This window comes from Aquila chrysaetos, chromosome 12 (assembly GCF_900496995.4).
Source record: "Aquila chrysaetos chrysaetos chromosome 12, bAquChr1.4, whole genome shotgun sequence".
NCBI classification, from domain to species: domain Eukaryota; kingdom Metazoa; phylum Chordata; class Aves; order Accipitriformes; family Accipitridae; genus Aquila; species Aquila chrysaetos.
The window spans coordinates 24,417,270-24,432,571 of record NC_044015.1 but is presented as its reverse complement, the minus strand read 5'-3'; the positions used below and the strand labels follow the sequence as shown (position 1 = coordinate 24,432,571).

General features: G+C 42.7%; 1 protein-coding gene across 4 annotated transcripts in view; it reads right to left on the bottom strand.

Annotated features, from left to right (window-relative positions):
- Positions 1–8,024: 8,024 nt before the first annotated feature.
- Positions 8,025–15,302, bottom strand: part of TGFBR3 (transforming growth factor beta receptor 3) — a 125,382-nt gene continuing 118,104 nt past the window's right edge. For all 4 annotated transcript variants that reach the window (XM_030032390.2, XM_030032393.1, XM_030032392.1 and 1 more), the window contains one exon: positions 8,025–11,840. In XM_030032390.2, coding sequence (XP_029888250.1) covers positions 11,722–11,840 — 119 coding nt within the window. In that variant the 3' untranslated portion in view covers positions 8,025–11,721. The remainder of the gene's footprint in view (positions 11,841–15,302) is intronic.

Here is a 15,302-nt window from a genome sequence, read left to right as displayed (position 1 = left end):
CTCTATAGGAAGTACAAGGTTATCTTTCTTGAATGGCATTTTGGCCAGGGAACGTAATTCTTCAGAACCGATGCCTAAATGAAACAGAGCAGATAAAAGCTGCCCTCAAAGGGCTTAAAGTAGATTGTATAAATCTCAAACAGTATAATAATATGTGCCCAATCCCCTGGATTTAGACCTGTCAAGATCTGCTTTGAGTTTCCTGTGTCTGGGTACCAGAACCTGACTCACTTAAGTAATGATCAGGAGTTGTGTCAGAGAAATCAGCACTAATTGTCTGCTATAAAATCCGCATCAAACCTCCAGATGTCTCAGACATGCAGGCAAGGTGGCCTAAACAGATATTTTCTGTGTTTAATTTACAATGTGTGAACCTTTTATTCTAAAAGTAATTCCACTGTATTGCAGTACCCGGAGTATGCAGAAATAATAAAAACTAACAAGAAATAGACTGCTAAGACCTATTTGTCACTATGAGGAATTAAAAAGAAAGGAAATAAGCACAAGCTGCTTTTACTGCAAAATGAACTCAAACTGTGAGAGGAGGAAGATACATAAACAGAGATCAACAGTAGAGAGCCAATTGTTCAACTGATCTGCAGGAGAGAGATTTACGTGGGAAATTCCCACTAGGGCTCCAACAATTTATACACAAAAACCCATGTGCCTTGATTGGAAAACAGACCTGTAGTGCTACTGACATATTAGTAGGCAATACAGTTTCAGCTCTCTGGCATTTGCCTGATAGGAACATCAAAGAAAAACCACTGCCATGGAGAAATGTTTTTCTTAACTAGCATCACCAGTGAAAGGTTCTTATTACTGTGTTATGGAGAGTAAAACCTGATGTTTTTGCAAGATTTATATGCTAGCTTTGATCAACCAATCGTCCTCAAGAAAAAAGAAATGGGCAACCCTTCCATGCACGTGTTTTTACTATCCCAGTGACATCCACATGAAGTTATCAAGTACTTTAGAAGAATAAAACAAAGGTGTGACATTTCCTCAACTGGCTGCCAGTACATGTCTGAGTTCACAGCCAGAGGCATAAAGTTGTGTGACGTAATTTAGTAAAGCAGTTTAAAATAGGCTTAATTTTAGCACTAGAAGTCTTCAGGAAAATAAAGCAAAGTTTCAGGGAAAATGCAAGATTTCCCATGAAAGACTTGGTCAAGCCTCAGTTTGAATCACGCATTGTATAAGCCTTTTGTCAGGGGTCACGTAGTGCATACTTCTATGGCAGTCAGTCCTAGGAAAAATGAGAAGTTCACAGAACATCCCTGCAATACCTTAGTCCTGGACAATGAATCACAGAGTATGTTGAAAGCATACCCCATGATACATGAAGAGTGGTATCCTTAAATCTGATGACTGATAAAAGGACTACTCTAATTCCTTAAAAAATTATTTTAGAACTGTGCAACAGCTTCGTGTGTCTGTATTTGCAGAACTGGACAGTAGTTTCATTTCCACAAACTTAAAATCTTCCCCAAAGAGTTCAATACAACAAACATACTTAGCCCATATAGTTCCCCCGCCTCCTTTGTCTAAGAGCTGTGTGCGTGTTTACTATTTTGGTTGCTATTCCAAGGCATTTGATGAGCCCTGAATGCAAGTTGCAGTCCCTATGTTGTTTGCAGACTGTTTTCTGAAAATATTTCTTTAATACTGAAGAGCTCAAATGCCACTTGCTGCTTCTTTGTCTCCAGTCAGGTCACCTAACTTACAAACTCACTTCCAGAAGACAAAGCCCAAAGTGTCAAACCAGAGATGTGCTTGCTTTGTCCGAAAAAGCATGCTCAGAAGTGTGAACAGACAGCACTCCATGACTGAAGAGATCATCCTCTGTGTGCTGTGATCAGGTACAGAACCACCGAGGGCTTCACAGTGTCAGATAGAGCCTGTGGGCTTTGCTGTAGAGTATCTCTGTGACTAATTAATGCATTATTTATATGTTTGCATGTGCGCTGCCCAGAACACCTGCTTCAACCTTCTTTGGTTGTTTTTATAGTAAACCCTACACAATTCACTGAAGCCAGAATAGCTCTAGTGCATTGCTACCTTGCATGCCCTGCTCAGAACACATACCTTTTTTTAAAACTGAGTGGCTTTTTGCACTGGCTGATCTGAAATGTGAGCCTTCTTGACTTAAATGTAAACAGGAGGACCAGCACTGCAGTTGTCAGAACTTCAGCAGGAAATAAGAGCTTTTAATGCTGATTAGACTTGAGGAAAAAGGCTTTACAGCTGAAGAGCAAAATTCAGATGTTTGGAGCAAGTGGGTAGTGTGCTGAGTTAAAGTTGCGAGAAGTATGATTTGAGAGACTAGGGAATAGGTCCTGTTTTCAATAAAAGTCTAAAGAAGGAGGGAAGAGCTGGGGTTCAAGGAATCATCTTTGGATCTGAAGTACACTGGCAGCTGTTCAAACTGGCCGCTTGCCAGATTATATTTCTGTTATTCAGTGCTAAAGAACAGTTCACACACTTCAGAGATGATCTGCTGGTGTAAACAGACAGAATTGGACTGAAGTAAAATTTGATTGGCAAGTGCCTCCAGTTTTACACTCGTTGGTTTCTTTCAATGCTGTGAAAAATCTTCTTAAAGGTTTGTAAGCAGGAGTCAACCCTTGAGCTATCCCACCCAGAGACAGAAGCTGCATACCTGCATGGCAGTGACCCTGATCTCATCTAGCCTCCTTCCATGTAACTGTTACCTTCACTGATTTTATCAAAATAAATTTACATCGTCGTATTTCTACACTGGCACCACCAGCACACATAAGCTTTGAGAATTTATGAGTTCATTCCTATTCAACTACATGATTTTTGTAAGAACTGCCCCTTCGCCTGAGCAACGCTGTCTAGAGAAGATGGACATCCAGATTCATCCTGGCCAACTGCAGGTGCTCAGTTAGGAATGGAATTACTCTAGGATCTCCCCAATGCCCATACAGGAGACAGGCAAGGTGTGCTGAGTTAGCCTCAGGGACTGCCTGCCTCCAGTGACCATACAGAAAGCACAGGCTGATGGCTCCCCTAACTGCCTGAACTAAGCAAAGAGAATCCAGACCTTTAGGATTTTGAAAGAGAGCATGGTTGAGTCATATCCTCCAGATGTAAAACGCTTGTTCACAGGAGCACTGGCTTGCATACTCTAGATGATTTCTGCACTATTCATGCCCACGTGCATTTGTTCTCTAACATACACACTGGCACTTTCCCCTCTTGAGTTCTCCCACTACTAGATGGAATGATGTGTGTTTGTATATAAGTGTGCATTTATATTTAAAAACATAAATACGTGACTACCCAGCTTTTTGGTATCACAGTTTTGTCTTTGCTCAATAAAAGCACGGGAAAGCTATAAAAATGTAGCTGGGGTCCATGTAACCATACTGTTTGTCATTACTCAAATAAACACAGTAATTAGGATTTCTTACAACTTCTAAAAGAGAGAATAGCAAATTTGTTCTTGTTTTCACAGTTGTTTAACCAGACATTGACTAAGAAGTAACACTCTAAAAGTATGAGGTCTGACTTTCAACACCTTGTATGCTTAGCCTCAGATATAAATTTTTATTTAAGCTTTTTGTTTTTTACCTTTGAATGAAAGAGCAATGCCATAAATAAAAGTTTACAAAAGCAAGCAATGGAGAAATCTTCTGGAATTAGCTTGATATAACCCTACTCCTACTGTTAAACCAGAAAACAAAATTAACCGTACACGACGCCTTGGCAAAGCTACATTTCTGAAGCTCCTGATATAACTATGGCCTCCTCAGCAGGTTATCCCATGACGCAGGTGGCGGGCACAACCCGAGAAGGAGAAATTGCTCCTTCTCCGCAGAGCAGATCATCCTGTGCATTCCATGGCCCACAGGGACAGGAGAAGGGCCGGGCAGCTGGCCTGGCAGAAGCCTCTTGGTTTATGACAGACCCTTGTTGTCTAACATCTAGTAAAGTATGACTCACTTCAGGGACACAAATTTGAGGGAAGCCACAGAAAAATTAACTAAGCACTGCCAGTAAAAACATGGGTGTACTTAATCTGGCTTTGTAATGGTACAAAGCATGTCAGCAGGGTACACGCTTTCCAGGGTGATCATCCCTCAACCATCCCTGGACAAAACCAGCACACTCTGCTTCTCATGCTACAGTATTCGTAATCACAGCATTGATCCAGCTTTCTCTGTCAAACAACTTGACAATAACCTCATTGTGGATTCCTTCCTTTTTCCATCCTTAATTACCAACATTGCCTCCCCACATCATCAGACTGAGGGCACCGCCAGCTTAGTCTACGTAAAATAAAAATACTGCCTCACCTTCTTCTTTATGTAGGTGTTTGCCATCTTATACCTGCTCCTGTCTCTCTCTACTGACCATCTTCCACATCTTCAGCACGCTTCATCACCTTGTATGTTCAGTAGTCTGCTTTTTCCGTGCTGCCCTGTGCACCAGAGCTGCCTGACAAGCATGTTTTGTGGCTCTAAGAGAGGGTGTGAAATGTTTCGTCAGAGGACTGGGATCCAAACCCCACCTTTGGGTCTCTTTCCACTTAAAACAAAAGAGTGAGGGCAGGCCTGTTTTGTGACCAGAGCCCCAGACCATGCAGGTGCCACCTGCACGCAGAGACGCTTTACAGAGCTGTCCGTTGTCCCAGAGGGTGCAGGGGCCCTCATCGCTCCCCACGCGGTGGTTCAGTTAGATGGCAATTTAACTATCAGGCTGAAAATGTGAGCCACCCCCCCTCCCCATCCAAACCCACGTGCACCTTTCAGCAACAGCGGTATTTAATTTTGTCAAAAAAGGTTCACAACAGCTCCGCCTTTCGCCTCACATGCTCCCACTGGGCATACGCGGACTGTCATGGCTGTCCCCTTTCAAATCTACGCCTGAACACCCGCTTCCCCCGAGGAGCCATTGCTGAACGCTGCCATGCCCCCCTCAGCTGTGCCCTCGGCACACCCGTGCTGGCAGCCGCCTCCCCTCTCACTTTGTCCGAGCTCCACCGCAAAACCCTCTTGGGACGGCGCCGAGCCCCACGCTGCCATTTTGAGCCTGCCTGAGAAGCCACAGGTCTCCCCCTGACCTGTGGCGGGGCCGCCCCTCCACCTGCCTGCCCCCTGCTCCTGCATCAGCTGGACGGGGAAAAGCAGAAGTTTGCTCTCCTTCATGACAGAGATTTTTATTTTGAACTCCTGAGCGCGGTTTTTAGCAACGGAGGAGTTCCCCGAAGGCAGGACTAGCGTTTTACCTGTTCTCCTCCTTGCGACGCGAACACGCGCCACGTGCGTCAGCACCGCGGTGCTCCTAACCAGAGCCTGTTGTATTTCACGGCCCTTCTTCCTGAAGCCAAAGCCAGAGCGAGCTGCTTAGCTCACACAAAAACCTTATTCGTCTGAAAAAGTCTGTTAACAAAGGGCATCGCAAGGATAGACATACCCCAAAGTGAATATCACAAGTCTTGTCAATAATAATCCCGCTCGCTTTGCTGATGCCCAACGCTTGGTAAGCGCGAGTCCCTGGTGACAGGCAACGTCCCGGGCCGAACGCGCGTGCCGGGGGCAGGTCGCTGCCGCAGCCGGTGCGTGGCAGCCCTGGAAGCCCGCCAGCTCCAGCTCCTTTCAGGCTGAAGCGTGGCATGAGTCTCAGCCTCCCGTTTCCAGACACTTTCTAACTGCTTCCTTCACGTTATTTTATAGTTTCCTTTCGGTGATTTAAATTTTCTATGACATGTTTTGGCACTCAGAAATTTTGTGAAAACCCAAATATTCCTGCGGCAAATGCCCTGCGTGTATTCCTCTTGAATCTTCCTGTTTATTTTATTTTCCATTCTTAACAGCTAGTGTTACTAATCACTTTTAGGATTACGGACTAATAAAAATACTGCATAGAGCAAAGACTTTCCCTACATCCCAAGCCCTTATGACCCCATGGGATATGCCTGCTTGCACTAAAGGACAAACAGAACTTTAAAAGCTTAGAGAATTGGGAATACCAGAGTCACTCACAGGGATTGCATTTTGATTTTAGCAGGCATACCATAAAGAATTTACATGGCTGACAAAACAGAGAGTTTTGCGGAGCCACTTAAAGCATCTTTAAATACCATCAGCTTTTTCTGCTTAACACTTGATATTCTGATTTTTAAAATAGTGATTTAATTTTTTGTCAGTACAGTATGTTCTTTGCTAGAGCTGGCAGTTTACAAGCAGCAGTAACAGCAGAGCGAAAAAGAGACTCCACCCAAATATTTTTTAACCAATTCTTCAGATATACATGCCAAAAAAATTGGATGGAAAAAAATTTGTCATTTTAAAAAACTGCAAGAGTAACACTTTTGTGCTGCTTTTCTTCCTCAACTATCTGTAAACCAACTCCTCTTTATACTTTTCCTAAACGCAGTAAAACTGCAGCACAGCACAGAACTAACTGCCAGGCAGGCAAGACCGGCTGCACAGCAGGCCTGGAGCCACCTCAGTGCACATCATCTGCTGGACAGGTTGCAGTGGGTCCCTGAAGGCTTCTAGCAAATGAGAGACTATAAAAATGTAATTTAAGCCATAACCTTCTTTTGGTAGGTGAAGCGATGTAATTTGATCTTTCTTATGCAAAGAATTCAAACAGTGTAAACGCACACAGGTTCACAAGGCCAGCTCTAGGGCCAGAGATCTGGGAATACAGTACCAAAACCGAGCCGCAAACAGAATTCCAGCCTCATAAATATCTGCTTTACAATCACAAAGTGACAGGTGTGAAAATTTATCAAAATATTGGCTCCTTTATCTTTTTATATTGTCTTGGAGGGAACACTGTGATAAATTTAATTCTGTTTAACTCAGAAGAGCTCTGGACTGTGTTCTTCCTGAAACCGGCAATTGGTATTTTTTGATTCTCCAAAACGTTTGCTTCACTCACAAATGCTTGACAGAAACAAACACACACAACATCGATGCTTACTCTGCAATACGGTAAGACTCTTAATGTCTAAAAATACTCATGAAAATATATCACAATTGCATTTTAAAATTAATTCCTCATATGAAACACTGATCACGCTTTCACACCATGTTTCAGTCAAAATACAAATCTTAAAGGTGAAGGTGAAGAACAGCTCCAGTATCTTTACGCTGAGTCAGCTTTACAGAGCTCATTTCCAAGGGAAAAAAATTTGTCTTAATGCAGAAACTGAAATATGGCTGTTATGAAGTAATAAATCTATTGCACCTCTGTGAATTGTAAGTCATAGGCAACATGTAAGCTTACGATAGCTTCTAATTAATAGCCTTTTCTGTACTGAAGGAATCTTGATATTTAAAAGTGATCATTAAACATTTTAGATCCCTTTCTTGGGGAACTCTCTTTTGCGAGTTAATAGCCGCAACCTTTGAATAACCCCAGGGAAATACTGCTGAGGCTGGCTTCCCCAGAGTGCCCATAAAGAATATTTTGCACATGAAATACAGGAAACAAAGCAATAAGCAGGATAGTAAACACCCAAATCCTTGCCTTGCTGATACATGGCCAAACTATCTGCTCCAGCACAGGAAGACCCTTCAGTAACGAAAACACATGGCAGCCTTGCTCACGTGCCTCCAGTGTACTTGCAGTCAAGGGTACAACAGCCCAAGGGAGCTCTGCTGCTTCAGCCAGAGGACTAACAGCAGAGCCTTAGGCTTGACTGTGCTCAAGCCAGGATTTGTGCAGGACGGGACTGAGGCTGTGTCTTGACAGGCAACAACTAAATGCCTGCAGGGTCAGAGCTTTGGACTTCAAATTAGAGTGAAGAACAGCAGCATTTAACTGAATTTAGCTACTGGTTTCTCCAAGAAGCCAATGAAAGCCAATGGATAAAAGAAAACAGAAAGGAGAAAATGGAGGTGGTCACACAAAAGCAAATCCTGCCTTAACACACACAATTCCCACTGCCATTTAGGGGACATGAGGACATGGCAGTGACACAGAACTCGATCTACTGCTGCTGGCTCTGTACAACTTCAAATAAATGAATCACAGCATCATTTATTAATAAATTGATATATACTTTATTACGCACAAGAGACTACGATGACATGACACTGTGGTTATCAAAACTGTACAACTATGCATTTCCACAAGTCTCTGAAATACTGAATGTAATATGAAATACAAATGGGGTGTTCAGACTGGCCACAGGTATTAGCAAGTAAATTTCTCCCATTGTTTGATTTAAAAAAACATCTGGCATTCGGATCTTAAAAAAAATGTCCTTATTTGTTCAAAGGTGAGAATATTGTGTTTGGAACTGGCAGCAAAGATCTGATAATGCTATGAACAACCCCACAAATGACAAACAACAACAGGGCAGGACAGTCACCTCACATGAAGGGCTGTCAGCACAACCAACAGTACAGTCTTCTTGTGAAGCATGAGGTAGATATACATAACAGAAAGAACAGTACATACAGGAGAGAAATGGTTAGAAAAGGGCAGGGGGAAGGTTACAATCATCGGCATCTACAGACATTTTGCAAAATCCATTTCCACGTGGAAAATGCTACAAAAATAGCCTAACACAGAAAGATCTGACTTCTTGAAACATGGATATAGTAATGTCCAAAACCAAATGCTGAAAAAGGTTAGAGTTAGTGATTAGACGATGCACGACACAACGAGCAGTCTGCTTTGGAGTTTAAGTACATTACTAATAGCTTTTACAGACAGAAGGCGTCCCTCTTAAGCCCAATCCTCCCATTCTTATATAAGAAGTTCCTTCGCAGTCGATTCCATCACGCTGAAATTTACCACTGAGTCTGTCCCTCCGAAGCCCTGCTTTAAAGCCCTCCACCGGGACAGGAGTGTCTCACTGGCCTTCCACACCCCACGGGTATCTGCCACGTGAAGTCCAGCGTGGCAAGACCATGTTTCACAGAGGTGGGAACCAGTGGCTTTGTGGTTACACATTCAGAAGCTTGCCACACCACACACAGAAACTTGCAGTAGAGACGAATGGCTGCTATAAAAGTAGAGCTTATAGGTATATCAGTACTCTGAACTGCAGGCAGCTTAACAGCTGCTGGAAAGTACTATACATTTTTGTAATAAAGCTATTAACTGGGAATGCCCAGGTTTGGTTCTCTCTCTCTATTGAAGCAGAAATGGCTGTTCCGTCTGCTAAGTAATTACATGTAGTTTTGGTAACCTCCAACAGACAATTAATTCAGATTGATTAAAATTTCTGAATTAAATAGCTGAGTACCCCAAGTTCAGTTAATTTAAACTGTATTTCAAATACAAGTCAACAAATCGAATCTTTGATCTTTATATATTTTTGGTTTATCCAACTGTAAATATAAATCTGTAAATTATTTTAAAATTAGAGTAAATTTTTGATAAAAAACATTGATAATGCAGCATGTTTCTCTCAAAAATATACAATTATCTATTTTACATAAAAGTTTTCAACCTGTCCATCCCAACAACCAAATCTAAAACCTCCTATAAGAAACTACTTAATAAAATATCTGAGGAAGGAAAGGGTTAAAACAGGGAAAAGAATTTACAAAATACGTAAATTTCACAGTAACTGAAATTAAACATTTCATATAGAGTAACTTACATTTATCTAAAACATTTAAATATATCTTTATACAGAATTTTAATGTAGTAAAATATAGCTATGATTGAACTTAAAGACTCTAGTCTTCTTTGAAGACATCTTTAAAGACTTTACACATAGAATATGCTTATACAATACATTCTGCTGAAGGTTAGGCAAAGCGCTTTCTTTTCAACCACACAGGTAGCACATTCATCCTCCCAACACCTCGTAACAAAGACAATCCTGCATACCCTTACGCATGGGGATAACTACACTTAAATGACAATTCTGTCAATGTTACCAGGACTACTCATTGGCCTGATAACATAAAACACTTTTCGTATGTATAACTCTATACACTGATAATATGCATGGACTCTGAGAATAGCCATAAGGTGTAGAGTTGAGCATGTGCTTGTACTAGCAAGGAGCATGCGTGTAGTTACTCATATGCACAAATGTTTGCAGGATTAGTAACAGATTTGATTTAAAGTGAGTAATATTCCACCTGATCCTGGGCACTTACATCTATTGCATATCTTGCACTTTGACCATCCTGGCATCAGCAAGGCACAAGTGTAGAATCAGCAAAAGAAACCTGCAGCTCAGACTTCAGAGCAGACTATCACTCTAGTGTAATGAATTCCCTTCTCCTCTTGCAGAACACAGGTAACCTTTGCTAAAATTAATGAAAGTTACTCATCTCATTTTTAGAGGAAAACAATGCTCATTTTTCCTCAAAGGAGAAGGATCAGTAGAACACATTACAATTACAAAGTGGCAACTTAACAGTCAAACAATTACAGATTAAAAGTGTCCTTCTTTTCATTTGGCATCGATTTGAAGGTCAAGATATGGCAACGACACTAAAAAAAATACTGTGACAATTAGTACCTTTCTGCCATTTCCATATTCCGACACTACTTTGGGACCATCCAATTGCAATGTTCATACAACAGTCTGACACAAACAACTGCACAACTATCTTAAGAGAATAGCTTCATTTTGATAGGCAGTATTCTGCACAAACAACAGGCTCTACTGTACATTCTTTGTGCCCTCAAAACCATCTCTTATTTCAAAGCGAATTTGGGCTAGCTAAAGGATTAGAACTAAATTACCTTTTTCATCTCCTCTATCTACCTATTATAAACTTAAGAGACAGTTGGGGTTGGTTTTTTTTTCTTTTATATATATATATGCATTATATATTTTACGTATGGAAGGAACACTGAGCTCATTTCCCCATTGTTAAAGTGGTAAGTTAAGTTCTGTATACTTAGGTACACATCTATTTGCATAAAGACATTGCCATTAACGGTACACACACATCTATGTTAGTGCATAAGACCATTACTTGTCTTAACATTTGTGTGTGCCTGTATTTGGTATAGTAGATTAAAAAAAAACAAACTCATTAAAGAGCTTTGGCCCAGAGAAGAAGAAAGGGAATGTTAGAGTGTGCTCTTCTCCCATTAGCTAATCAATGCATATTAAAACAAAAATACCTGGAAGAAACCTGAAGCTGCAAACACAACAGGAAAGCAAATGAGATGCTGTAGCTGTAAGCTTAACAAAACGAAGGTTACTCAAAAGTGGCTAAACATAGCTGAAGTAATAAAACATTATTAACCAAAGAGACCTGACCTCGAGGCTTTCTTGCTTAGACAAATAGAAATCCTTTGACCTAAGATCATCTTTGTTCTGCTTATCTTGTTCAATTCCCTTAACGAATACCTTGTGTCAATGAGAAGGTTTAGGGAAAGAAAAAAGTCATATAGACAAAGCAGCATTTTTCCAAACTGGCATAGGTTTCACATTGAGGGCCCATGGACCCCTAGAACAGGTTGCAGTACTGTAAAATTAGTAGCTTTGTCACATGTAGCATAACATGCTATAGAAGATCCAACAGGCTGTGTTTACCCATGCATTGTGTGCACATATACACACTCACACACACAGTGGCTTCCCCAAAAGAAAATCAGTCTTTTTTTTTTTTTTTTCCTGTAGAAAAATTCCTCCTCCTTTTTTCAAAAGCAACCAAACCAATCCTCTTAACTTCAAAAAGCTGATGTCCACGCACAGTCCTTTGAACTGATGCACTCCTATGTTGCTCCTCAGCTGTGTTCCCCCTGGAGTTAGGTTGCACTGCTGCTAGAGCAGGGGGTGCTCTGTGTGCTGCCAATGCTGTGCGCTGCACTGCTGTTCTCAGAGGCTGGCGGGGACGTAGGGACCTGCTGTCTTCCTGCTGTTTCCCCTGAGGGAAAGGAGAGAAAAAGTGGGGTCGGGACAAGGGAAATTGAAAATGTTAGTTGTCATAGAAAACAATAATCCATTCCTTCCCAGTCTTCCTCTTCTGGTGGTTTGTATTTCCATGCAATGAATATCTGGGGTGACAGACCTCAAACAGAGTACTGTTGAAAATGTTGCGAGACTTCGGCACCTTAGCATTGCTATGCATATGGGGAAAATAATACTGCTGTTTTCTTAAGCATTTTAAAAGCAGGTGGTGTAAACTGCCAAGATAGACACCGTCCATCTTCTGTTGTCAGCTGTCACTCAAATGAGTCCACGTTACGTGACTCAGACCACTTTATAGCTTTGCTGTTTCATGGAAAAAGGCCAATGAAACGTAGGCTTTAGTTTTAATGCCAGTTTATAGAGCAGCATATTTACTAAAAGTGGAGCTGAAGACAATGTTCTTCAATCAGCTGGATGCCACATATCCTGAGACGTGGCCGGTTTTCTTCGTGTAGAAAAACAACAGGCTACCCTGCAAGCTTGACTTGAGTTGCTCCAAATATAACTTGCAGGAAGCTCCCCTATAGCTACCACAGTACATGTAGCACTTCTAACCTGTAGCGAGAACAAGTCTCACCATTTCTTGTTAATTATTTACTGATGATAAATTAAAAGCCCTTTGTTATTTGGATTGCCAAACAAGCGCTAGGAGTTAAAGCCAGATTTACGGCTCCTGATAAACACTAGATTTTTGTCTGTTCTCCTCACACCCCTTCTGCACCTGTGGCTGGGATCCTATGGAAAAAATCCAGCTCTCAACTAGCATGGAAGTAAAAATTGCGCCATTATACCCAAAAGATCATAATGAGGCCATGTAGGAAACGGTAACTGTGGCATTTTTTAAGTTACAGTGCTCAAATTTGCAACCCTAGCAATATTACAAAATAGGCTCTTCAAAACAGACGGCAAGACTAAGTTTGTATAACGTACACTGCAGCTGCCCCCTTCCTTGAACTCCTCTCTCAGGATGCAAACCTGTGATCTCAGCACAGTAACACGGACAGACTGCTGCTGCTTGAGCTGCAGACCAACCACGGCAGCCAGCACCAGCACGGCTGCTTTCCCAGCAAAGGAGCAAGACGGAAGTGTTTTGCTGGATCACGGGTAGGAACGACTGGGAAAAATCAAAGGCTGGTACATCTCCTGCCTTATGAGTTCATAGTGATGCAGATCTCCCTGCTTCACCTTGCCCTAGGTTATCTGAAACCTGACGCCATGGGCCAGGTCTGCAGAGTCCAATTTTTCTTCCCTGCTCAGGATTTGTCCCCAGTGATTGCTGCTTCAGCGACAGGCTGAAGGCTGGAGGCACAGCCTGCATCCAGAGGGTTACAGAGCAGGGACGAGCCAGCTTCCTCCTACAGGAGCTGCTCTGGCACATCCCCATGCCCTGTGTGCTGCTGCCCAGCTGCCAGAGCCCGAGCTCCTCGGGAATGCGGCCACGGAGGAAGTGTGCCTTTAACGCTTTGCGTCTCGGGCCAAAAAATGTCCTGCCACAGGCTGCTCAGCATTCAGAGGTCTGCTACAAACAAAGGAGATCTGAGGGTTTCTCACAGCAGAGGTTGCAAGTGCTCTTCGTAATGGAAACCAGCAGGCTCGCTGCTAGCTCACGCTGCAGCCACAGCTGTGAATGCACGTAAGGCCCCACGACGCACAGCTCTTGCCTTACACCCCACTGGTCTAGGAATGGGGAGGAAAGAAGGGACGGGACAGGACAGAAAAGCAACAAACTAAAAAAAGCCACTAAACCACTTCACCCAGGAGGCCAATGAAATATTTAAAAAGAGGGTGAGGATCTCACTCTTGAATTCAGCACTCGGTCCAGCATTTACTCTTGTGAGCAGATTTTGAGTCTCTTTTTCCCAGTGTAAGAAATAAGTACGCAGCTCGTCCACGAGCAGTGGATTTCTGCTCACACGCAGCAGGTCAGAGTCTACCCCCAGCCGTCTGCAAATAAACCGAGTTTCAGCTGTAACTTGCACTGGAAGTGGCTTTGCAGCCCATCAGAATAAAGTGTATCAAATCAATGTCTGTGTCATGGTGCCGTAAAAGCTTTCCTAAGCCTTGTTTGGATGCCTTCCCCTCCCAACTCGCTCCCTTCTCCTGCAGTTGTTTGTGTACAAGTCTTCCTTCCTTTTGTGCTACAGGATATATTTATGAAGGCCGTGATAAGCTAACCCCCTTCCATTAAAACAAAACAAGCGAAGACAAAAGTTTCTCAGAAACCAGCCAGCCGCGAAGCCCTACCCCGGCAGCGCACGGCGAAGCCGCCGCAGCCGCGCAGGGGAACGGCGGGCGCTGCGCTCCCCCAGCGGGGCCCCCGGCCCCCGCGCCCTCCCGCCGGCTCTCCTCGCAGCTCCGCCGTCACCCATTTTACAAACCGCACGATCACACACGGCTTTGCGTCAGCCTCAGCATGTCAATACAATCTGTATGCATTTACCCAGAAATTCATTTATAAGCTAAACACATGTTGTTTTTATTTTATGGCAGAGCGACAACCGCAGTGCCGGAGTCCCCGGGCGAGCCCGACAGCTCTCTCTACTCCTCCCGGCTCCTCTGGAAAGCGTCTTGGGAGGCACCTTCCCTTCGCTTTGGGATGGGAGCCCCCTTCCCTCCGCTGTAACACAATTGCCTCTGCAGCACCTCATTTCTAGAGCACAATCAGCAGCTCTGATCAACAAGTGGTCCTGGTGTAACAATAACAAATTCTCAATGTCCTCAGGGAAAAAAAATCCGAATCGCAGTGATGTTATGAACACAGTCTAGCAACTACATCTGGACTGGCTGGTTTTTCCTGCATTTTATTTCCTCAACACCTAGCTAATCTGTAGTGGAGGTTTTTTTAAAGAATATTCATGAAAAGGACGTAAAGAAATGTAAACTATCACTGAAGAGGTGTTCCCCATCTGTCTTTTTTGTGTAAACAGCTTCATGTACCTCATGTTACTGAACCAGAACTGCTCAAAATGGACATGTCTCATCTATTGACAGTAAACAAGCTTCTACCCCATCTGAATGCGACAACATGCACTTTATTATTCACACTTAGGAAAGCTGCCAGTTGTACTCCCTGTCCAGGAAGTCTGAATGTTTGCTTTTCTATCTCCATTTGCCAAATATAATTGGTTGCTATGTCAGTTTATTTTAAATCAGATCCCATAAAAAAGGGAGAAGTGGGGGAGGAGGGACGCTTTTAACTGCTCAGATTTTGGAACATTTTATCCTCTTAACTTGCAACACTGCTGGGAGAAGGAAAGCACGCTTTCTAAGAGAATGAAGCAACTGATGTTCTCTGCTAAACCAGTCTCATTAACTAATCAGACTTGTGCATGTCCCTTCCTAAACATAGTCAGTTATCCCTATTAAGACATATTACATTGATAGATACTTCTATGGTTAAATTTTGAAGGGTTTCTGT